At 44.6% G+C, this 24637-nt stretch overlaps 2 protein-coding genes across 10 annotated transcripts in view; both read left to right on the plus strand.

Moving 5' to 3' along the window:
* SCUBE3 (signal peptide, CUB domain and EGF like domain containing 3) overlaps positions 1-5915 on the plus strand; it is a 114146-nt gene extending 108231 nt beyond the window's left edge. For all 7 annotated transcript variants that reach the window (XM_083617967.1, XM_083617969.1, XM_083617970.1 and 4 more), the window contains 3 exons: positions 1298-1450; positions 2295-2374; positions 3015-5915. In XM_083617967.1, coding sequence (XP_083474093.1) covers positions 1298-1450; positions 2295-2374; positions 3015-3164 — 383 coding nt within the window. In that variant the 3' untranslated portion in view covers positions 3165-5915. The remainder of the gene's footprint in view (positions 1-1297; positions 1451-2294; positions 2375-3014) is intronic.
* A 2910-nt stretch (positions 5916-8825) lies between these two features.
* On the plus strand, positions 8826-24143 carry ZNF76 (zinc finger protein 76). 3 transcript variants are annotated; one of them, XR_014549123.1, is made up of 14 exons: positions 8826-9036; positions 10717-10852; positions 13071-13151; positions 14316-14393; positions 15563-15765; positions 16060-16176; positions 16533-16608; positions 16875-17000; positions 17688-17867; positions 18569-18799; positions 19164-19535; positions 19683-20239; positions 20328-20441; positions 23243-24143. XR_014549123.1 is itself a non-coding variant. In XM_083618033.1 (14 exons), exons 2-14 carry the CDS (start codon positions 10741-10743, stop codon positions 23345-23347), a joined length of 1707 nt encoding a protein of 568 aa, XP_083474159.1. In that variant the 5' UTR covers positions 8826-9036; positions 10717-10740; the 3' UTR covers positions 23348-24143. The 3 variants fall into 3 exon arrangements, 2 of the variants coding, with proteins under 2 accessions (XP_083474159.1, XP_083474160.1); XM_083618033.1 differs by having other exon boundaries at positions 19164-19291; positions 20084-20239; XM_083618034.1 differs by lacking the exon at positions 17688-17867 and having other exon boundaries at positions 19164-19291; positions 20084-20239.
* The last annotated feature ends 494 nt before the right edge of the window (positions 24144-24637 follow it).

Consider the following 24637-nt stretch of genomic DNA (forward strand, 5'->3'; position numbering starts at 1 on the left):
GATATTGGGGAAGCTGCAAATACCTGATGTATCCTGGATTAAGTGAAGCATATTATACCCTTGAACTGAGAATGCAGAAAAAGTGATTCTAAAAATCAGGTGTACAATATATGCTTTGAGCAGTCCCTGAACTAACATCACAGTAAGGGTGTAGCCTGCACAGCCCTCACTGATCTTACAGCTCCATTGTCTCTGACAGCCATGCTGATGGACTTGGGACCATTGTATGTTTTCCTCCCTGCATCCATCAATGTGGCTCTTGTGGGGATCTCTGGAGCAGTTTCCCCATCTTGGGCATGGGGAACCTCCAGTCTTTGAGCCGAATTAGAACCAGCAGGGATCCACATTTGGCCCATGAGGGCTTTTCCTCCAAACTATGCTCACCTGACATCAGATGTGGGGCAGGTAAGGATGTGGCTGTGAAGGAACAGTCATGAATTTGAAGTCTGCTCTTGATTGTTCCTTTGCAAATGGAGCTAGCTGACAGCATAGATCAGTGTTGACAGTGAACCCCACTGGGATCAAGTGCGCTAGGAAGTTCCTGGTGCTGGAGCCAAGGGGACTCGCTGTCAGCACTGATCAGTGCTGAAAGGGAGCCTGTTGGAGCACATGCTTTCAGCACCAGCCAGTTAATTGGCACCTAAAGTGCCCCTCCAAAGGGGCTTGCTGCAGTTCCCACTTTGAATCCAAACCATGCCAGCAAAGGGGCAAAGTAGAGAACCCGTTTGAAGGCATGCTGCCAGCCTAAGTCAGCTGACTTTGAATTTGTCACCTTGCAGCATACAGAAATCAGATGACTGACAGGTGAGTGGACTGACCCACCTGTTAAAGTAGCCCGTGGAGTATATGGCAGGGGGTAGGTCAGGATCTGGTCCGCTAGCCAGGAGTTTCTCCACCCCTGCCCTAGATGGTGCACCACATTTGGCTCCGCAAGCTCTCTCTTTCCTGATGTCTCTTCTGCTTGCTTTACCACTAAGCAAATGAATCTGCACTTCTTTATTTCTGCCTCACCGCCCCCGAAAAGGAAAGTTGCCTTCAGTAGTTAAGCTGCCAAATGGCATTAGGCTATCCTCAGAGTTTATAACCTTGGAAAGGAAAACACACTCATTTTTGTCTCACAGATGTTAGGACTTCAGCAAAGGTGTGAGGCAAAGGAAGCAGGAAGAGCTTTGCTTAGATTTCAGCGGTGTTTTCCTTTTTGCTCAGCCTTCCTAGATCTTTTAATGGAGTTTATCTTGGGGTGTGAGATCTGGGTGATTCCACACAACACATGGACCTGTTCTGTTCTGCCTTGCAGCATCTCCTTCCTCCATCACCACCTATGAGACATGCCAGACTTATGAGAGACCCATCGCCTTCACTGCAAGGTCCCGGAAGCTGTGGATCAACTTTAAAACCAGTGAAGCCAACAGTGCCAGAGGCTTCCAGATACCATACGTCACCTATGATGGTAAGAGAAAGAAAGGACTGCAGGTGAATGAAGGGCAAATACCTAGAGGATGAAGTGGGGCTGTAACCGCCTGCTTTTAACGCTATACTGTCCCCACTCCTCAGAGACCATGCACTAAGCTTTCCTTGCCAAGAGAAGGCAAGGCACATACAACTCTTGGTTCATAAGCTTCTGCAGGTGTCTGTGCTCAGTGCATGGTTTTTAGGAATCAAGGCTAGCAAGTTGTCTGGGGCAGTGCTTGGAGGCATAGCCCCTCTGTATCCTCCATGTGCTTGCCCTACATATGGATGAGCATCTGCATAGGACGAGCATTTTGAGGCCAGTGAATGGTTAAGAATGGGGGCATGGTCTGAGGTGCTACTCCCCCCTTCTGCATTCTGATTCGCATGCAAAACCTCTATATGGTTGGATGGCACAGCCTCTCCTCCTCCTCCTAGGCTGTTGCCTTTTCTTCCCTCTCCCATCTTAGTCCATGATGTTGCTCCCTTCATCTCTTTCTCTTTCTGACCTGGATTGCACCCGGCTGAGGGAGGGAAGAATGAGTCGAGTTCCTTGAACAGTCTCCCTGACCTGCGGTCACTTGCAAACTCAGAGCCAGTGTTTGGCTGCCCTCCTTTGTACACCCCAAGCCTGTGAGCCGTTTTAGAATGTGGAATTGGGTCAGAATTTGGGGGAAATAAAGGAGCTACTCCAAAGAAAGAGACCATTGAAGCAGCTTTGTGCAGCATCAAATTCCTTTTACCATTGTTTGTAGGTACGTGTTTCTTTCAAATAATAGCAGGTGTGTTAATCCCTTGCTTTTTCTTCCTCATTATCCCTCCCACTTCCTTTCTCAACAATGTAGAGGATTATGAACAGCTTGTGGAGGATATTGTACGGGATGGCAGGCTATATGCTTCTGAAAACCATCAGGAAATACTGAAGGTGAGGCTGCTTTTCGTGTTATTGGGGTGATAGAGCATGTACTTAGCATGCATATGATTCCAAATTCATGCCCAGGCATCTCCTCTTGAAAAAGGATCCCAGGCAGGACTAGGAACGATTATGTGACTTGTCCTTGGAGAGCTCCTTGCAGAGGGTGGGGAAACATTGAATTGATGACATAAAGGGCCAACTACACATTATGTTACATGTGCACTTTAAAGGCCATAGGTCCCTCAAAAGCCATCTACAGTCATACCTTGGTTTTTGAACAGTTCTCGAATGTTTTGGCTCCCGTATGCTGCAAACCCGGACGTGACTGTTCCGGTTTGCAAACTATTTTTGGAAGCCGAACGTCTAACAGGGCTCCCGTGGCTTCTGATTGGCTGCAGGAGCTTCCTGCAGCCAATCAGAAGCCGCACTTTGGTTTCCAAACATTTTGGAAGTCAAACGGACTTCCGGAATGGATTACGTTTGACTTCCAAGGTACAACTGGATTCTAATCCCTATAGTGGGAGAGAACAATGATTGAGTAGCAGTAGGAGCTACCTGTCTGCAAGCAGCCCCTGTGGAGTTCTGCAGTGTGTGCTACACACCCTTGCTCCTAAAGTTACCATTTCCATTCTGTTTGTTTTCCCTGCAGGACAAGAAGCTGATCAAAGCTTTCTTTGATGTGCTGGCTCACCCACAAAATTACTTCAAATACACAGAGAAACACAAGGAAATGCTGCCACGATCCTTTATCAAACTCCTCCGGTCCAAAGTTTCCAGCTTTCTCAGGCCTTACAAATAGCCTTGTGACACTTTTCACCAGCCTTCCAGGCTCCTCGACAGCCAAGAAAACTTTTTCTTACACTTAATTCTTATTTTTCAATGACTTTTTCCTACGAATACAAACCCCATTTTCTCACTATGCAGATGACTCTAACCATTGGTCTTCCCTTGGCTTTTTCTCCAAACCAAATTCACTGATGACATTGCCCTTGGAAGAAGCAGCTGGCAACCATCCCCTGAGCTTTCCATACTGGAGCCTCAGCCCATGGAGTTCACATATCCCAGTAAGTGATACACTCTTCACAAGTGGCCTCTACTGGGACCTGTAACTCCAGGGCCGTTTCCGCCTTCTCCCATATATGCAAATTATGTACGGCCCCTTCTGCTGCAAGGCAGCTGCCAAAGAGGCTGTTTGTACATCTCTCTGCACATGATTGTCTGCTTCTAGATAGAAACACCCCTGCTACCATATCATGCTCCACTCCTGGGACACAGAAGAAACGGGGAGACATTGAGCAGCTTCTAAGCAGCGGAACCGGTCCAGCTGAACTCTTTCGTAAAGAATTGGGGGCAAAGGACACCCAGAATGTGGAAGGTTATGCCTTATTTATCAGACTGTTGGGGGAGTTTTTAAAAGAGAAAAATAAACCAAGCACAGTCTTGCAGAGAGGATCAGATAAAATAAAGCGCAAGTTGTGGGGAGGAAGATCATGTAAAAGAAAAAGACGTATCACAGAAGTGTGAAAGTAAATCGCCCATGTTCATGATGGCAAGTTTGGTGACTTAAGAGCATTGTTTCGTGACGGAGTCTTGACTTTTTGCTTTCAGAGAAAACATTGGCCTAGCCACAATCTCACATGGAATGATGTCTGGAAAAAGGGGAAGAAAACATGGTAAAAAGTGAGACTTTCCAATGTGATTTCTCCCCCATGGAGACTGGTGCTGAGAGATCGGACTTCTTATAAGCTCTGCCAAAGAGTAACTCAATGACAAAAAAAAAAGCAAGCAGTGTGAAGGGCAGGAGTGAGTGAATGCTTGTGCACTAGGACGTTCTCCTTTCTACCTTTTTCATATTATTAAGTGCAATCATTTTTGAGTTGTCTTTATATTATTTAGAGGGAAGTTTTTTTTTCTCCTAGAAACTACAATATTTATACCTGCCTGAGAAAAGAGAATGTGTGTGTGTTTGTGTGCGTGTGCGTGCATGTGTTAAAATGAAACAGAAATGAATACAGACAAGGATTTGGGGAAATGGTGACTAAATGTGACGTAAGTTTTCAGCTCTTGGAATCTTTTGTTTTTCCTCACCACAGTAAATTCCAATGTAAATCCTGAAGATCAAGCTCCTTGATTATCCTGTAACCAATGAAAGGGACACAGGACTTGCGCAGAATATTTCTAGTGACTTGGAAATTACCTTTTGGCCACAAGCAGCTCTTGAGAGAAAATTCAATTCAATATCAAGAATGCATATTAGGGATCTCATATTGGAATGCATCCCTGTGTTAAAGTCTTCTAGCATTTCCAAAGTGTCATCTAACCTCCACTCTTTCTGACAAGTTAGCTTTGCACGGGCAGGGAGGTTTTCATATATTTGAACCTGAGGTTCCCCATTTAGATATTGAGGTGGTATAGTTCATTTTTGGAATGTTTCAGTAGGCTCTTATTTCTCAAGAGGCGCTGGGGCTCGTTTCCTGGGAATCTGCATCGTCCACCTGAAGGCTCTTTTCCCTAAACTCAGAGCTGTAGCCATGAATTCTCAGTGAGAAGGGGATGCTCTCTGCCCCTGCTCAGAGGTACTCCCTTTTTCAAAGCCTGAGTTCAGCACTGAACTCAGGTTTTGAGATGAGCTGTAGTGAGCCCTAACTTGAAAACTGAAGTATGCCATTGTCAGTTTAATTCTTCCCTATGTAAGGTCACTTGTCAGTCACTGATCCATAATCCAGTGCAAATACTAGTGATGAAATCCCAACTTCTATGGGTGAAATTGTTGCCTTCTCTGAGCCATGACCTGAAACTAACAATTGGAAATGTGTCTTAAAAAGCTGCAAGGCTGCACTTGGATCAGATCATCTCTGTTTCCTGTAGTGGTATTGAAGCTTTTCTGCCTGAGTGTTAATAGTTTGCTTTTCTTCTCTTTTGGATCCAGAATCGGAATTTGCCCCATTAAATTTACTCTAATCATCTCAGCATTGCCTCTGATGTGAACATTTTTGCAGTACTTCAGCAGGACATATGGCATCATAGTAACACCTAAGAATTCATATCTGGCTCTGATGTCATCATATTCAGCAATTTCTTACGGCATATAAGCATTTGTTTATCTGGGGAGGGGAGGGGGAGATGCTCAAGTCCAATTGCTTACTGTAGGCAAAAGTACAGGGCCAGCTCTGAAGGAAAAACTTGTATTGAATTTGGCTTAGAAATTCTACCTGATTTCCTTCTAGCTAGATCCCTTGTTTTTCCATTCTATCCTTAATGAAATGTAGAAAATCTAAAGGTTTGAAAAGCTGAAAATTCCATCTCAACATAGGAAATATAACAATTTAAAACAACAAAGCTGAAATATTTATAATTGCATTGTGCAGTAATCCACAGTCCAGTATCTCCTATAAAGTAATGATTAAATGATGAAAAAGGTGTAGTCCATAAAGTTATTTGCACTTGATAAAAGAAATTGTATCTGAACTTGTAAAAAGAAAAGTTTGCATTTCATATTGTCTTTTTTTAATTATTAAATGGAATTTCTTGGTGTTGTGTTGATCTTTCAGAAGTGCCTTCCACTGCTCTTATTTGTAAATTCCAAATTCATAGCACTGCTACTGCTTAGAATTGTGTTCTGTTCCTTTCTCTCTCTTTCATTCCCCTCTGGAAACTGACTGATTTTGGCACAACAGTGGTACCTCAGGTTACATACGCTTCAGGTTACAGACTCAGCTAACCCAGAAATAGTGCTTCAGGTTAAGAACTTTGCTTCAAGATGAGAACAGAAATTGTGCTCCAGCGGCGCGGCAGCAGCAGGAGGCCCCATTAGCTAAAGTGGTGCTTCAGGTTAAGAACAGTTTCAGGTTAAGAACAGACCTCCGGAACGAATTAAGTACTTAACCTGAGGTACCACTGTATAAGGCTTTAAGATACCAAGAGTTCTTTGAGCTTCAAAACCTCAAAAAAAATAAAATTGAGTATTTTGGTATGGCCCATAATTATGCCAGATGAAGTAAAATAAAGCTTAATTGGTATTTTTGCAACCTTAAAAAGGTAAAGGACTCCTGACAGTTGAGTCCAGTCGCGAACAACTCTGGGGTTGTGGAGCTCATCTCACTTTACTGGCCAAGGGAACCTTAGTTTGCTTTAAAACTTGGGCTCATAGCAGAGAGGACCATACCCAGAATGGATCCTGTTAGGATAGGTTCTTAGAATTACTGATGCTTGCACATCGTTGTTGCTGTCCTTGCATGTAGTGCTGATCCTGCTAGTATATTTTGATTAGTGGCAGGCAGTCCACAGACACAGCTGATCTCTGGCTTTTTGATGGGCAGCATATATACACACCAATCATCCACAAAAGCACTATTACAATCTTTGGAGAAATGAAACATTTGCCAGTATTTTTAGCAACTCATGGTCCCTATCAAAAGAATACTTTCACTCCTGCGAAGCATAATCCACCAGCAATTATTTCCATTGTGCAGTCCTTTCACAACTCTCCTTCAGGGTAAAACTAGATGTTGTGGAGAAGGGGTTCTTAAACTTTCCATTCCCAATGTTCACCTGAAACAGCTGAAAATTACTGAGGCTCGCTTGCCACAAAATGGTGTAGGGGCAGAGCCAGTCAAAAATTGGAGGCAGTGTCTGGCAAGTCAGCTGGAAATTACAGACATCGCTTTCTTCTTCTTTGTCAGGTCAAAGGAGTTACATAGCTAAGATGACCTCAGGAGGCTCTAGCTCAGGCTTCCTCAAATTCAGCCCTCCGGATGTTTTTGAGACTACAATTCCCATCATCCCTGACCACTGGTCCTGCTAGATAGGGATCATGGGAGTTGTAGGACAAAAACATCTGGAGGGCTGAGTTTGAGGAAGTCTGCTCTAGCTGAAGAAGCCTTTTTCTTTTGTATTTTTCCCTTCCCACCCCCACGTGCCTCTCAAAAGAATTTTTGCCCATCTTAATTTCTTCTCCCATTTTCCAACCTGTGTCTTGCACTGGCACAAGGAGGTCAAGGGAGCTGTAGCCCTATCCCGCAATGTTCCACAGCAGCTGGCGTTTAGAGGAATCCCGCCAGTGATCCTGGATGTACCATATAGCCATCATGACTAGTAGCCATCAAGAAAAAAATAAAACAATGGGGAAACAATGGGGCTGTGTGTGGAAGAGAAATATGGTTTTTCTAATGCTTGACACGTGGTTCATTTAAAGGGCTGGAGAAGAGCTCCACCACTTTAATCAGAGCTGTCTCCAGGATTTGGGGGGTGGGGGCTCTTGGTTCTGGTACCCTCAACAGAGCACTCCCTAACTTGAAAAGGTGGAACATGCTGAGAATTCTTTTAAGCTGTGCCTGATCTTTCTGAATACTCTGTGTGCAGTGAAATGGTAGCACTGTTAAGACCATGGGTAGGCAAACTTAAGGCCCAGGGGCCAGATGTGGCCCAATCGCCTTCTAAATCTGGCCCGCGGATGGTCCTGGAATCAGCATTTTTACATGAGTAGAATGTGTCCTTTTATTTTAAATGCATCTCTGGGTTATTTGTGGGGGCACAGGAATTCGTTCATTTTTTTCCTTCAAAATATAGTCCGGCCCCCCACAAGGTCTGAGGGATGATGGACCGGCCCCCGGCTGAAAAAGTTTGCTGACCCCTGGTTAAGACACTACAAGTGGTTTGTAGTGAGGTTTACAGTGAGGAAAGGGCTTCTTTCAGTAGAATAAATGAGTCCTAAAAGGTACACAAAACAGTACATGCATGGAAAGGGAGAGGAGTAGAGCCACTTGTCACCAGTGGCACTTATCTCCCATGGCACTTAGAACTGTAGTTCGAAAGGACCCCAAAGGGTAATCTAGTCCAACCCCCTGCAATGCAGGAATCTCAACTAAAGCTTGACTGATTATAGTCCACCATACAGCTCTCTCAAAAAATAAATGTCATTTGGGAAGGAAAATCGAATTTTTCCAACAAAAATACTTTGTGGCTTGAAGAAGATTTCTTTGCAACACAATCACTACCTTAAACTAAGCCTAGGGCTGAGCGCTGAGGTGGTCAAGCTTCCTGTCCGCACCAAATAATTCAGGGTGGTAAAAACAAGAAAGGAATTATGAGCCGCTCCAGCGGCATCTTCACCAAATCAGGTGAATGGGCATTAAAATGTGAAATGGCAAATGCCTCTTCAATAATTTCTCCTTTAATACCACTTCCCACCATATGATGTGAACTAATTGAAAATAAAATCACAAGAGCAAATTTCTGGTGTGATGTCCGCTGTGCGATTCTTGCCGTTTGCGCTCTACCAAGACACAGGAACTCGATCTGTGGTTTTCGCCACGTGGCCAGCAGAGGGAGCTGTTCACCCATGACTTCGCTTCCTTTCGAGGCATACAGTACTTTTTTTTGGTCGCACCTGCAAAGGTGGATATATAAATAGAAGGAAGGGCAGATGCTTCGCCGGGATATCTGCGCATGCCGAAGAATCCGGGGCATGCGCACTAGCAAGCACCGTGGGGGCTTTGCTTTCCTTATCCGGGATTTGGAAGCGACCTTGGCGGGGCCCCGGAACCTGGATAATAAAAACGACGAGCAGGTTGGGGAAGCGGGATAAAGCTTCGTCATACAGGTTGCAGGGCAGGTGGCTGCGGGCGAGGCCTGGTGCATGGCGGTCAGGCGGTGGACTCGGCCCTCCACAGGTCGGTGCCGGCAGGGAGGCGGGGATGAGATGGGGAGATGCTCCTGTGGGGGGTGGATTTCCATCTCCTCCGCCGAGACGCTGCACCCTGGGAGAGAAAGAGGGGGCGCCCTCGGGTCCCCTCCACCAGCAGAGCCCCCATTGCCCCCTCCTACGTCCCAGAGCCCTCCTTTTTTGCACGACTTACCCCTCAGATTCCTGCCCAAGAGGTAGGAGCTCTGTTTTCTTTTTTCCCCTTCCCGGACGCCTTGCAACAGCTGCTTGGCAGGCAGAAATTCGAGTGGAGATCTCCCCGGCTGTGTGGGGAAGCTGTACCTGTTGGGTTTCTGCCTGCCTAAATCAGAGGAGCTCTTTCTCCATGGAGGGGACTATAGATGGCGTTCGGGACCCCTTTCCAACTCTACCATTCTGTGGGGAAAGGTGGCTGGCTCCCTTTTCTGGGAGGGCTCTTGCGTGCAAGCAGAGATGAAGTGACCTGATCATCTCCCATCAAGCGTGCTGCGTGCTGGTAAAATGTAGGGCCAGCAAAAGAAAAGAGAAAAGTGACCACAGATGTTTTTCTGTAGAATATCTCCCAGCTCCTTTCCCGATTGGTAAAATCTCTCCCAGTTCAGCATCCCTCACCTACATGGAGCCCCAGTTATATCTCCTCAATCCAAATGCTAACACTTCATCCGTGATTTAGGTTTGGTTGCTGAACCCTCATCTGTAACCCTCGGTCTGTTAATGTGCAATACCATTTGTACCACAAGACCCCTGCTAGTAAAATTTTAGAGAATACATTGGTCAACAGAATTCACCAAATCAGTTCTGTCATTTCCCTCTTTCCTAAAGCTTTTCACAAAAAAGTAAAGCTTCCTTTCAAGTTCTGTTGATCTTATTCTATGTTTAAGCAAAGAATATGGAATGATGCCCTTCAGGAGGCTACTTAGCAAATGCCAGTTATTTTCCTGGCAACAGGAAAGGGGAAAGGAACACAAATGTATAGAAAGCACACAAAAAAGTTTCTGTAGCTCCATGGCAGATCATGCGGAATATCCCAGGTTCAATCAATATATGGCATCACCATATAGGCCTGGGGAAGACCTTAGCCCCTGAAACCCATGGAGATCCACTGCCAGTCAATTTAGAAATCCAGAGCGAGATGGTCAGACTCTTTAAAGCAGCTTTTTGTGTCCCAAATTATGGAACAGTAACAGAAAGGAGACTACCTTCAATGCTAGCCCGAGTTTCTTCCAGTTGTATGATGAAGGTTTCACCACAGGAGGTGTGGGGGTAGTTGAAATGGCTTAATTGACCAGATTCATTTTGCAGACTGCCAGTTCATCACTCCAGACTGAAGTTGGTGCTATACAGTTATTGTCTTTCATGGGTCTAAGGGTGTAGTTGTGCCAGTTTATGGACCAAGAGATTTTGACAAGTCAGTAAAGCTGCAGTCTCATGTTTACAACATTGGCCAGCCCGATATCTTTGGGGAAAACCACAAGTAGGACATGAAGCCAACAGTACTCCCCTGTTATTTGACCCGTATCAGAGGTAGGCTGTCTCTGAACATGGAGAATTGTCATGACGAAGAGCCTTTGGTAGACTTACATTCTAATCCTGTCCAAAGAATTCTACTCGGATTACTTTTTATATAAATGTGAAGAAATTTATATATAACTTGCTGTTTATGTTATAGTTCTAACATGGAGAACCATCTTATATGTGCAATACATGTCTAAGGAGCCACCACCAGAGCACAATGGAGAGCTTTGGCTTACAGGCAACGACCCTTTCTGATGGAACAACAGCCTATGTTCAGCAAAATGCTAATGGTGAGTAACTTTGGTGCTGTAGTGGTTGCCTTCTTGTGGCTGGTGAGATTGGGACTGATCCAACCATATGATTAATGTTCAAAGCACTACACATGCAAGAAGATCTTTGGACATATACACTAGGTTAAAATATTTTATTGGACAAAATTATAGTGGACAAATTGTTCATGTTTTTTAATTTAAATAAATTAAAGATAAAAACAGAGTAGAGTTTAATGTGGTTTTAATGGTGAGCTTTTAGAAAGAAGAATGTGATCTGTGAGTCCTGATTGACCGCGGTATGTGTTTGAATAACCAATATGGTACAGATGCAACTAATATGGTACAGAAGCAATGTGACATCTAACTGCCGCACTGAATTGGATGGATATATGCTACAGAAGCAAGAGTGGAGTAAAAATGTTCAATTTTAAGGATGTCTCAGCTGGAATGTGGTTTCTGACTAAGTGATTATAAAGTGTTTCCCAAGGAATCTCTATTTAACCAAATGAGGGAAAGAAGAACTCTCATTTCTTTTTTAAATGATGTGCATAATTGATTGCAAAAGGCTATTGGCAGAAGAGTTCTGATTTTGATTTTTTTAAAGTAATGTTTGGGTTTCTCTATATTTACTGACATGCCAATTCTTGTACCCAAATATCTTATAATGTAGGTATATATTGGCTATGGTTACAGTTTTATATATACAGTGGTGCCCCGCAAGACGAATGCCTCGCTAAACGAAAAACCCGCAAGACGAAAGGGTTTTCCGATTTTTTAGCGGCTTCGCAAGACGAATTTCCCTATGGGCTTGCTTCGCAAGACGAAAGCCCACAGGGAAATCTCCGGGGACAGCGGGGAAGCGCAGCGCGCCTTCTCCTCTGTTCCCGGACCTGTCCTGAAGGCTTGCGGTGGGAGGTCCGGGAACAGAGGAGAAGGCGCGCAGCGCTTCTCCTCTGTTCCCGGGGCTTGCGGTGGGAGGAGGGTTTTTCCTCCCCACCGCCAACATTCAGAACAGCATTCTGAATGTTGGTGGTGGGGAGGAAAGCCCTCCTCCCACCGCAAGCCTTCAGGACAGGTCCGGGAACAGAGGAGAAGGCGCGCAGCGCTTCTCCTCTGTTCTCGGACCTGTCCTGAAGACTTGCGGTGGGAGGAAGGTTTTCCTCCCCACCGCCAACATTCAGAAGGCTGTTCTGAAGGCTGGCGGTGGGGAAAAAAGCCCTTCTCCCGCCGCCAGCCTTCAGAAGAGTTCCCTGCAGGGCTCTCCAAGCTGCGGATAGCAGCCTGCTGCCCCGCGCGAGGGGCGCTCTGCTTCAGAGCGCCCCTCGCGCGGGGCAGCAGGCTGCTATCCGCAGCTTGGAGAGCCCTGCGGGGAACTCCTGCAAAGCTCCCCAAGCTGCGAATGTCTGCCCCGCGCGAGGGGCGCTCTGGGCAGCAGGCTGCTATCCGCGCGGGGCAGCAGGCTGCTATCCGCAGCTTGGAGAGCCCTGCAGGGAACTCCTGCAGGGCTCCCGAAGCTGCGAATGTCTGCCCCGCGCGAGGGGCGCTCTGAAGCAGAGCGCCCCTCACGTGGGGCAGCAGGCTGCTATCCGCAGCTTGGAGAGCCCTGCAGGGAACTCCTGCAGGGCTCCCGAAGCTGCGAATGTCTGCCCCGCGCGAGGGGCGCTCTGAAGCAGAGCGCCCCTCGCGCGGGGCAGCAGGCTGCTATCCGCAGCCTAGGCAGCCCTGGGGGAACTCTTCTGAAGGCTGGCGGCGGGAGAAGGGCTTTTCTTCCCACCGCCAGCCTTCAGAAGAGGTCCGGGGACAGACTGTCCCCGGACCTGGTCTGAAGGCGGTCTCCATAGGAACGCATTAATTGATTTTCAATGCATTCCTATGGGAAACCGTGCTTCGCAAGACGAAAAACTCGCAAGAAGAAAAAACTTGCAGAACGAATTAATTTCGTCTTGCGAGCCACCACTGTACATACCTGGGCATAAGTCTCATATAACTCATTAAGACTGATTTTCAGACCATATACTTAGATTGCACTGTGAGGCTGCAGTTCAATTCATGTTGCTTTTGAAATTACCTTGCTTCTGAATAAACATGCAAAGACTGAGCTTCCGAAAAGCACTTTGCTTTGTAATTATTTTCCTTGATAAGAGATTGTCAGGTGAGCCTGGGTGAACATGTTGAATCTTGTTAACCTGGAGGGCTTTTTCAATGCTGTAACAAATTTTCTTGTCATCTGCTTCAGGAGAGAAATTAATTGAAGGGCAAGTGATTGAACTTGAAGATGGATCCACAGCTTTTGTCCAACAAGTAACATTGCAGAAAGGTTAGGAGTAATAGATGTATACCTATTTCAGAAATTTGGGGAGCTTTCACTGCTTTTTTCTGTTTGCAATTTTCTCTGTGAGTGAACCTCTTGTGATATTTGCACTAAGCCGTAGTGCACTTCTCACAGTTAGAGATGCGTATTTCAGGTAGAAACTGTAAATCAGCAGGAGGCACACACTTATGTAGAGCAGATAAAATGTGCTGGATTTCAACAGGGCTGCTAATGAGTAAATTTGCCTAAGGGCATCTGTTTTGGACCTACTTGGTACTAATCTTCCACAAGAATAATATCTTGTGTGTAAGCTGCTGTAGCATTGCAGTGCAATCCTGTTCATGGTTACTTAGAACTGAGATTCATTGAGTTCAGTGGGCTAACTCCCATTTTGGTGTGCCTAGAGTTGCAATCCTATTCATACTGTCATGGGGGTGCATACCATTGTTTCCATGAGAAAACATGCGTAGAATTCAGCTGTTAGTTTGATCAAATATACATCACAACTTAAATACTCCGAATTTCTTATCTGAGACCCATGTTACACATCATGAGGTAGACAGGTTGTACATTTCAGCTTGTAGAAATCTGGACTGTACTAATTCTGGTTGGAAGCTGTGTGTCGTTTTCCTTTAATGCCCAGAAGGCAGGAGGCTTCTGAATGCCAGTTGCTGGAAACTGAAGGAGCGAGTGGTCTTGTGCTCACATCCTGCTTGTAGGCTTCCCATAGACACCTGGTTGGCCACTGTGATAACATAATGCTGGATTAGATGAGCCATTGACCTGATCCGACAATCTATTTTTACACCTTCATGTAAAAACCAGATACTTTGCATGTAGTCGTGTTGTAGAGAAGGGAGAATGGTTCCTCTCCCTGGTGTCATCATTCATCACACGGAAGAAGCTTTGCAGTGGGAGGAGCACTGAATACTAGCTGTGATAATAGGCCTTTTTATGCAATTTGACTTTTTTCCCCATTCGTGTCATTGAACTGACATGGACAGGCTTCTTTTCAAGGATTATAGAGCAAGGGCCCTGTAGGCCTTTGAGCAAACCATGGCTAGAATTCTTGAGTTGTTCTTGTAAAGCCAGCTTTGTTTACTTTCTGTTGCATAACAACCTTACAATGCATGGAGTTTATTTTTGTGTATGTTCTGATTTGTTCTGTAGAGTCCATCACATTTGAAGATGGTCAGCCAGTAGCGTTGGAAGACGGCACTATGGCTTTTATACATCATGCTCCCCAAGGTAACGATCAGTCTTTGTACCTTCCTTTCCACATACTAGGTAAAATAATTCGTACACAGTGGGTAGTATTCAATGATAACGAGTCGCTTGATTAAAGGTAATAAATATTACTAACTTCAGCTAATTCATTTCAGTGCATCAACTCTGAGTATAACTTAGTTGAATGCAACCCAGTAGTCTAATAAATGTGATCACAGCTGTGTGTGTAGCTATTGGGCTGGACTCAACTAAATTGTTGCACTAGCAGGAGCCAGTGCAACAAGTCCCACTAGCACAATGGAGCTTCATCCTCCCCATATGCCTCCCAGTTGGCTCTGGGGGTTTGGGAAAACTTCAGAACAATGCATGGGGGGAGGAGATGGGAGCTCATGCTGTCTGGGAAGCAGAAATGCTTGTGCTGACAGAGCGATCATAATACTGCAACACTGAATTCCTCCCATAGTCTTTTTAAAGTCAAGTCATAAAACAGTTCAGGTTAGTGATGAAGAGAGAAAGCTCTGGGGAATCAGATGTGCAGACAGATGGTGTGGCTCTTTGCATCACTGCCAAACCTTGAGTTGGAGAACAGAAAGAGTCAGCAAGCTTAAGAACTCTGTCCTCCCCTCTCTCAGGATCAATCCTGATTTGGAGAGATAATTGAAGACTACCCTTGACTGGTTTGGATATCATGGTAAATGGTGGTTTAAGGAAACTAGGTAACTTTCTCTTAAGAGTTGGAAGGGCAAGTGCTTGAGCATATCACTCACTCTTGATGCTTCACAGTATGGTTTGGTAACAGGGAATGTGTTCTGTTTCAGTATCTTATCAAATCCTTTCCCTGTAACCATACAAAATCGTCCTATCCAGATTGACAAATTACTACCATGCAAGTAGATTGTTCCTTATTGCTCTGCAAACAGTTCAAGGATGTGTGGAAATCATTCTGTGGTGATTGTATAATGATTCCACGCAGCTTTTGACTGTGGAATGTGTTTCATGTTGCAATTTTCAGCCATAAATAGAGTTGGATTCTGTTGGTGTTTGCAATGATTGAATTTTGAACTGCCGTGAAGATTTTGCCATTGATGCTTTTAACTCTTCATCTTTTTGCCAGCTCTAAATGATCAAGAGGTAGATAAGTAGCAATTAGAGCTGACATGTGCTACTACAGTGTTTGTGGTCCCCTCCAGAGGGTTATGACCCCAACACCTTAGAAGCAATCCAGCTGGAAGATGGATCCACAGCTTTCATTCATCGTCCTGTCTCCCTGTCAGTGGGCAGCACCACACTGACAGTGCAAGCAGATGTGGGACTGGAGGAATTGGCTGCAGGAGAGAAAGATGATTCCTTTGAACTTGATTCCATTACTGCCCTCAAGGACTATGCCAGTAAGGTGAGGATATTATTCTGCTTCTGTGGAAGATTCAAATCATCCTGCTTCGTGATTCTGCAAACAGAATGAAATACCAAGTTTCTAGAATGATATAAAAGTATTAAATTTATTTATTTGAAGCATTTATATTTTGCCTCTCCATCAGTATTGGCCCCCAATATCTGGCACTCGTGGCATCAATTCTCCTAGTCTGGTGACATGACTCCACTTTTAGAGTATGTGTGTTTGTAGCAGATGGAATGGTGACTTGCAGGACTCGTTCAAGTTTAACTACTTCTTCATGTTGCTTGGCAGGGCTTCCACGAGGAGGAAGTGGAGAGCAATGGGAAGGAACCAAAGGTTCCTGATAGAGTTTACCGCTGTGGTTACAGTGGTTGTAGCCGCCTCTTTACCACATCTCATCATTTGAAGGTAAGTCATCGTCGTAAGCTCACAATGTTGCCTTTTAGAGGACTAAAAGCTCTGCTGTACCTATAATGGGAAACCATTGATGCTGTGGAAGAGACAGTAATTCACCAGTGCAAGCTTAAAAAAAAATTCTTTTGGAATAGTTTTTAAGAGGCTGGATCTGATGCAGTGATGTCGGAGAGAGCCTGGGTACAAACCTCTTCTCAGCCTCTATATTTTAAATTTTAATCTGTTTTAGTATTTTCACTTTTTGTACGTTTTAAGGTAATGCTGTATTTTTTTCCTGTTTTTCTTGTTTCACCTTTTTGTAAACAGCTTAGGTTTTTTTCAGTCAAGTCGAGCCTTCTCTGTCTTCACAGGTGCATGAGCGGGTTCATACAGGTGATCGTCCATACAGATGTGACTTCTCAAGCTGTGGGAAAACCTTTACTACAGGTAATGTGTGTCAAGAACAAAAGATGATCTTGTTCAAGTGGAGTTATGCAGGTCTGAGAAGGAAGATCGAAATGTAGCAAGCTGAGGACTATTGAGCCTAAATGGATAACGAAATTGAACTAAGTACAAGGTATAGTTCCTGGTGACTCAAGCTACTTAGCTTACACGAAACTTCTAAAAATCAGTGTGCTGCATTTTGGGTAGTCTCTTGGAGTTGCTATGCTGCTTGCGCCATCTTGCCACGCTGCTAACCTTTTCCCTTGCAGGTTATAGCCTGAAGAGTCATGTGAGAACCCACACGGGTGAGAAGCCATACAAGTGTCCAGAAGATTTATGCACCAAAGCCTTCAAGACTTCTGGAGACCTGCAAAAGCATATCCGGACACATACTGGTATGTCCCAAAGTGTTTATTATTTTAATTTGGGGCTAGCCCAGAGCAGAAATCTAAACCAGGGGAGGGGGGTAAGACAAACCCAAATACTCCAGAAAGAGGCAAAAGGGCTACTAATATTTTTTTTGTCCAGATTCTGTACCAAATAATTCCATAATTTTAATCTAGAATAAATTGTGCAGACTTATGTAAGTGTATTTCTATGTATAATGTTTAGTGTGGGATTTGCAGGCACCATTTATCAGCTCATTTCCCATGCTCAGCACTTTCCAAGGTAACAGCTGATTGGCATACACTTTTCTTTTTTTGCCCACATGGTTTGATTTCAAACTGTGTGGGCGAAAATAGGTCACCGAATGTCATGTGACCTGAAGTGACTGATACCCACCTGCCAAACCTGTCCCTCGGGTGTGTGTGGATCCAGCTCCCCACCCCCGATCTAGAATGAGGCACTGTTCAGGTTGTAGCTGCCTAAGGAAAAATGATGGAGGGCCTTTCAAGCTGTCATGCTCATACTAGCTTCACATATGGCAGTTGGCTCTTTGACACTATAATGAAGATGGAAGACCTCTGCCCAGCCTGGCAAGGTAGCATTTTCACAATTACAGGCAAGAGGGGCAAGAGTGTCTTAAAATGTCAGTGCTATCACAGGCTTGCTAAGGATGCCTTCTCTCTCTTCCCCTGAAGGTGAGAGGCCTTTCAGGTGCCCTTTTGAGGGCTGTGGCCGCTCATTCACCACCTCAAATATACGGAAGGTCCACATCCGGACACACACTGGTGAGCGACCATATATGTGCCCAGAGCACAACTGTGGGAGAGGGTTCACTAGTGCCACCAACTTCAAAAACCACATGAGAATCCATACAGGTAATATGTGTGTGTGTGTGTGTGTGTGTCTTAATTTTCATATTTCATTAACGGGAAACACCATACAGGCAATCCTCAGCATGGTATACTTTCACAATCTGTGGGGGTGGTGTCACTTGGTTGAACTTTATTATGTGTAACACACCATCCCAGTGACACATTACTGCATTGGGGGGATCAACATGGAAACTATAGTGTGCTTGCTTGCTTGACCCAGTTGTCATCTGTAAGATGGCCAGTTAAAAGAAAATGTGTATTGAACTACTAAAAACAAGTAGAGTGAGATTTGAAGCCCCCTTCCCAATTGCTTAAAGTACTCTTGCAGTGTAATCCTATACCTTTTTGAAAGTAAACCCCACTACAGTGGTATCTCGGGTTACATACGCTTCAGGTTACAGACTCCGCTAACCCAGAAATAGTGCTTCAGGTTAAGAACTTTGCTTCAGGATAAGAACAGAAATCGTGGTCCGGCGGCGCGGCGGCAGCAGGAGGCCCCATTAGCTAAAGTGGTGCTTCAGGTTAAGAACAGTTTCAGGTTAAGAACAGACCTCAGGAACGAATTAAGTACTTAACCCGAGGTACCACTGTATATTCAATGGGGCTTATTACCTAGCAAGTGTGTTTTGGGATTTCAGCCTTTGCTTTGTGCCACAAAGTGAGAGGTACCCATTCCTTTATATTTCCTTCTTCTTATTTCCCAGGGGAGAAGCCATATGCATGCCTGGTGCCAGGCTGTGGGAAGCGCTTCACTGAATATTCTAGCCTTTACAAACACCACGTGGTTCACACACACTGCAAGCCATACACCTGCAACACCTGCAGCAAAACTTACCGCCAGACCTCTACGTTGGCTATGCACAAGCGCACTGCGCATGGAGAGCTGGAAGCTACAGAAGAGAGTGAACAGGCCCTCTATGAGCAGCAGATGAGAAGTGAGTAGGCACTAGAGTTTTGTGGGAAGCTTCATACCTTGAGCCTATATATTCTTGTCGTTTCCTGGCTCATTGCCATGCTTCCTTGTGCTTCCTAGTCCTTAAATCAGGCTTCCTCAACCTCGGCCCTCCACATGTTTTGAGACTACAATTCCCATCATCCCTCACCACTGGTCCTGCTAGCTAGGGATCATGGGAGTTGTAGGCCAAAAACATCTGGAGGGCCAAGGTTGAGGAAGCCTGCCTTAAATGCTCCCGTCTGCTGTTCCTGCCTTACCTTCAGATAACTTTTTCAAAGCTGTTTCAATGCACTCTGCTGCTCAAGTAGAGCACTCTGCTGAATCTCCTTTCCTTGTTCTCTCAGTTGCCACGTTTGATATACCTTCACTGAAACACCAGTGTATTGTTTCTGTGAAGGTGGAACACGAGGAGGAGCAGGAGGATTGCAGGGCTGTGCCAGTGACTCTCGTATCTCAGGATGGAGCAGAGCAGGTATGGAGTCTGCAGAACTTGAAACTAAATCCACAGAGGTAACAACTCTCTGGTTTTGTTACCTAGGACAGGTCAGATAATCTTTACCCTGAAAATGCCCTAATCCTAAACATTGGCTATAGTACATCTGCATGCAACATCTACTTAAATCATGTTAGCTCCATCCTTGGTACTTAGTTGGACAAGGGTTCTAATCACACCAGTTTGGGTGAATGAACATTGCAGAGCAGGGTTTTATTTATCTGTTTAATAATAATAATAATAATTTATTATTTGTACCCCGCCCATCTGGCTGGGTTTCCCCAGCCACTCTGGGCGGCTTCCAACAAAGATAAAAAATACACTAAAATGTCACATATTAAAAAACTTCCCTGAACAGGGCTGCCTTCAGGGCTGTTTGTTTCATAAAATGCATACACCATACACTTGATTGTAAAATAAACCCCTCAAAATGGTGAATATCACAGAGCCTGGGATAGCCCCACATTGGACAAAAGATTCCTGCATTGCAAGGGGTTGACTAGATACCCCTCATGGTCCCTTTCAGCATTACAATTCTATTACTCTATTACCATATCTTCCTATTAGTGGTGATGTAATCCAATTTTTCACCATTTGCTTATGCAAGGAACGTTATGATTTCAGGTGAAGAACATGCCTGTGTGAATGAGCTTTTTCTCACTTTACTACTTCTATTCCCCATGCTCCCAGCCCATGAATCAGCTTGAATCTTTTCTTTTTAATCTGTAGCCTTCAATTTGGCCTGACTCCATTTTCACCTGCTCTTTGCAGGTCCGTCTGTCTCCTGAAGACTTGCAAGTACTTGGCTGTGATATCACCATGCTAACACAGAATGGCACAGCAGTATCAGTGCCCCAGGAAGATATTTCAGCAAGTGGTACAAATGTGCTGACTATGATTGGCGCCGATGGGACTGAAATACATCCGGTACTCATTTCTTCTAAAACCTTTGACATAGTCTGGGAAAGTGTTTTTTTTTTAATTGTAATGGTTGTGCTGATGTGATACTTTTCAGGTTACAATAGTCACTTCTGAGACAAAGGCATCCGAGGATTTGCCCACCGCATCCATCCACCACCAGCAGCTGACAGTACTAGCAACAGCAAAGGACACTTATATTGCAGTTCAGGTATTTCATATACACATCTTGCTTAGAGTTTGCAGGCACAGGTGTTTTTGTCATGTTGGAAGAGAGCCTCTTGTCCCCTTCCCCAAGGATGCATATAGGTGATGAGTCTGACCTCATACTGCCTTACCACTATGCAGCAGAAGCCACATTTTTAGGGCATTGATTGACACAGAGACCAGCCAATCATGAAACTAACTCCTCCTCCTTGGCAGCCCTTGTTTCAGTCACACAGAGCAGGTTTTTAAGTGTAAAAATAATAGAGCACCAAACAAATATTTGAGCAGAGAACAATGCAGGCTCTTGAAAAGCTAATCAAACGGGACAGCCAGTCTGAAGCATCAGGTGAAGGAGCAACTCTTAAAATTCAGTTTGAAACCAGGTACTTGTGTTCTCTGAGGAGTGAAGTGGGAGAACACACTTTTTTTTTTAACTTGGTAACTTCCATCTGGGTTTCAGACTTCTTTGTTCCCCATCAATTACGATAAGGAGAAATTGCCTTTGTTGTGAATTTTTGTGGAATGTTTAGGGATTTCAAAGACCACAAAAAGTACTGTACTCTTTTCATCTTGTGATTTTAGGATTTACAAAGAACACATTAATTGTCATACAGAGCAATAATACTGTATTGGTCTGAATATAGGTTACACTTTCCCCCAAAATCTGGCTTGTATAAAACCTGAGTGCAGCCCATAATCACACTTTTACAGGTAAGGAAGCTATGACTTCAGAGATCTCATTTTAGGGCTGTGATCTCTTTCAGGGGCAGCTTATATTCAGACCAGTACCATAAGTAGCTGTCCCTTGTAAGAAGTCAATCCATTGAGTTAAATGGGGTTTCCGCCCAGGTAACTCTGTATAGCAGCGGTAGGGACCCTCTGGCCCTGCACCAGGCTTGGCCCACCAGGGGGTCCAATTTGGCCTGTGATTTCCCCCCAAATCATTCCTATCAGCTTATGTCATTGGTAACATCATCTGATGGATGGAAGGACAGGCTTTAATTCTTCATTGGCTGAGCACCCAATTTCCAGCAGGGAACAGGATTGTGCAGCAGGATTGCTTATCATTTGAAAGGCATTAAAATCATTTGCTTTTTACTTTAAGCAGTGGCGTAGCGTGGGGGGTGCAGGGGGGGCCGGGCGCACCGGGCGCAACATCTGGGGTTAGGGCAAATCCACGGGTTAGGGGGCGCAAATCCACGGGTTGGGGGCGCAAATTACTTGCCTTGCCCCGGGTGCTGACAACCCACGCTACGCCACTGACTTTAAGTGAGCTGGGGAGGGGGCATCTTAAAACTGCAAAGTACTATTCAAAGCAGCTCCCCAAAAGCACATTTTAAACATGACTTTTAATAGAAAAGGGTGAGGCTGCTTCAAAGACAGGTTTTGCAAAGGCTTTAAGATAGCCCCCTGTGGTCTTGCTTGAGCTTCTAGGGGCATCAGGGGTTTGAAGGGGGAGCGTGGGGAGACTTGCAAAGTTACAAAAGGGATTTTGATAGGTGGAGGCCTCTACCCTCTCCCAGTTGTGATGCCATAACGAGGAGTGGGTAAAATTTGGCCAGTGAGGTGGATCCTGATCAGGCTGTGACCTGCAGAGCCAAAAAAGATTCCTCACCCCGATGTATGGGATAGATGAAGTCAAAGACTATATTGTATGTTCACAGCTGCCTGATTTCCTTTTGTGCCCTTTTTACATTTCTACCTATTTTCTTTTCCCACCATGCAATCACTTCATTTCCACATAACTTCCTATGCTGTTTCTTCACTTCCCCGTTGAGCTACTTCTGCTTCTGCATATCTACTTCCAAATAATGTGCAGTGGTACCTCAAGTTACAAATGCCTCAGGTTACAAACGCTTCAGGTTACAAACTCCGCTAACCTGGAAGTGTTACCTCGAGTTGAGAACTTTGCCCCAGGATGAGAACGGAAATCGTGCACTGGCAGTGCAGCAGCAGCAGCAAGAGGCCCTATTAGCGAAAGCACACCTCTAGTTAAGAACAGTTTCAGGTTAAGAACAGACCTCCGGAGCAAATTAAGTTTGTAACTAGAGGTACCATTGTATGTTTATAGTGCCTTAAAATAATTTGTGTGTGAAAGAAAGCCAGCAGTGGTTAACTTTGCATCCAATGTTTACTTTGAAAAGTTATGTGTCTTTAATATTATCTTTCTCTCTGCCAATTTGCACTTAGATGCTTGCTTTGTCTTGGGAGCCAGTTCGTAGGCCAGAGTTTAGCAAGTGGGCAGTCCATAACCAAATCCATCTCCTTGGATAATGCTGGTTGGGTCTTCAGTTGCCAGAGACAAAGGGTGTCTAAAAGTGGAGTTAATGATGTCTGTGACAATATGGAGCAGCATCCAGTGAACTTGTTCCACTGGTGCACCATAACCAACCAGTCTGCAGGCAGGGCTGTTTGTGAATGCGTCCTTAGTGCTAATCTCATATTACTATTATCACTTTTCATCCATGTACCTGACCATCACTTGTGTGTCTCCCAACCAAATACATATTTTTCTGCCATTTGTGTTCATTTATTTCACTTGGAAACACCAGGCAACTCCATGCTGTCATTAGGCAGCTTCAGGCAATTGATTTGGGGTGTCATGAAATGTTAGCAGATTATTGATTATTCTGATTTTTTATTATATATTTTTACTGCCAGGGAGGAAAAGAAGTGCTTGTGAGATTTTCTGCCTCAGGCCTCAAAATTATTTGACCTTAGGTATTAGTCACCATGACTTGGAGCAGTGGGTGGTGGAGATGGGACCACAAACTTGAGAGTGATGCAGTCTTTTTCTCTTTCCAGGTAAAAGAGCAGCAGAGCTCAGATGATGCCATTAGTGTGTCAACCTCAGCAATTCAACAGGATTCTGCAACTCTTAAGGTATCCACATCAAACAGTGGGTGCTGAGACCTCACATGGAGCTGGAGCAACTGAAGCTGGATGGATCACTGGAGTCTTCAGAACCTCCAACTCAAAAGCCAAGTGATGGGTGCTTATCCTCCTGGACCTGAAGAGAGCCCTTACTATTTGCTGCCATCTGTCCGGCATGAATGAGCTGATAACTGAGAAGCACAGATGGTGAAGTTACATGAACTATTGGATGCGACTTGGTTTAGAAATATTCCTCCTATAAGTGCTACAACATGTTTTATGGCCTCTTTAAGAAAGCCTTCCCTTAACTTTCTGAGGTGGCATCCGCACTATCATTCTGGACCTTTCTAATTTCTGCTGAATGTTATTGGAGGAAGCACTTGTATTTCATTTCTTGGAGGGCTAGAACAGCCTTCATAAGATTATGGGACTTGCATGGCTGGGGAGAGTTATCTCTTCAAAGTTTTTAGCATTAAATGTGTTTTTAGCCATAGAAAGTTCAGGAAAAGGAATTACGGGTAGATGGGTGCTCTCTACTTTTCCTTACCTCAGATACATGGGAGCAGAAAGTGTTGGCACAGGAGCGGTCACACACTTTCTGAGAAGAACTGAAATGCACAGTACTGGGGAAGGACAAATATTAATGTGATGGCTGTGCTGTATGCATTTCCTCCCAATTATCGTGGTTTCTTCCCAGTCTCAGCAAGTGAAATAGACTGAAGCAGACGTGCAAAGGAGAAGAAACAGCTTTGTATTACATTTTATTTGCCTCTTTCACTCTCTGAAATAACAGAAGACGCTAAATGTGTATTTAATAAAATTTTGGACTTGATGTTTTCGATTTTCTCAGCAGTTGCCTGGACTTCCTTATTAAGGAATTGAGACGTGAAGCAGAATGTGCCTACATCCCTGGTCATACTTCACTACAATAAGCTGTAGAAATGTGTGATCAAGTTAAGCAGCCAACAGAGATCCCTACCGATGTTACCATACAGGGTTTTAATCCTGTTGGGTCCTCCTGAATGAGTGACAAGTCAAACAGCATTTCATTCTGTGAGGCTGATCTATTGTTTGAACTGCCTGTGGTTGTGTAGGGGATACTGAGTTCCTCCATCTAAATTGGCGTTCTGTTGTAGCATCAGGGAGAAAGTCATCTGTATCACAACAGCCTTAGCCATGACATGTGAACATTGCTCTGAATGGGCAATATGGTGCTTCTTTGTTTTTTATATGTTCATTTTGCAGATAGCTCATGCAATTGTATTCTTTTACTCATTTTACTGAGCTGTGTTGGTATGAATATAAGAGACACACCCAGCTCAAATA

The sequence above is a fragment of the Podarcis filfolensis genome (genome assembly GCF_964270895.1).
Source record: "Podarcis filfolensis genome assembly, chromosome: 6".
Classification (NCBI taxonomy): domain Eukaryota; kingdom Metazoa; phylum Chordata; class Lepidosauria; order Squamata; family Lacertidae; genus Podarcis; species Podarcis filfolensis.

Excerpts from the sequence above, each read along its gene's own strand:
- ZNF76 (XM_083618033.1), top strand. The coding sequence starts at position 10,741 with ATGTGCAATACATGTCTAAGGAGCCACCACCAGAGCACAATGGAGAGC. Across the intron at positions 16,177-16,532 it reads CCACATCTCATCATTTGAAG|GTGCATGAGCGGGTTCATAC; the intron begins GTAAGTCATCGT and ends CTGTCTTCACAG. Across the intron at positions 19,292-20,083 it reads CTCAGGATGGAGCAGAGCAG|GTCCGTCTGTCTCCTGAAGA; the intron begins GTATGGAGTCTG and ends TGCTCTTTGCAG.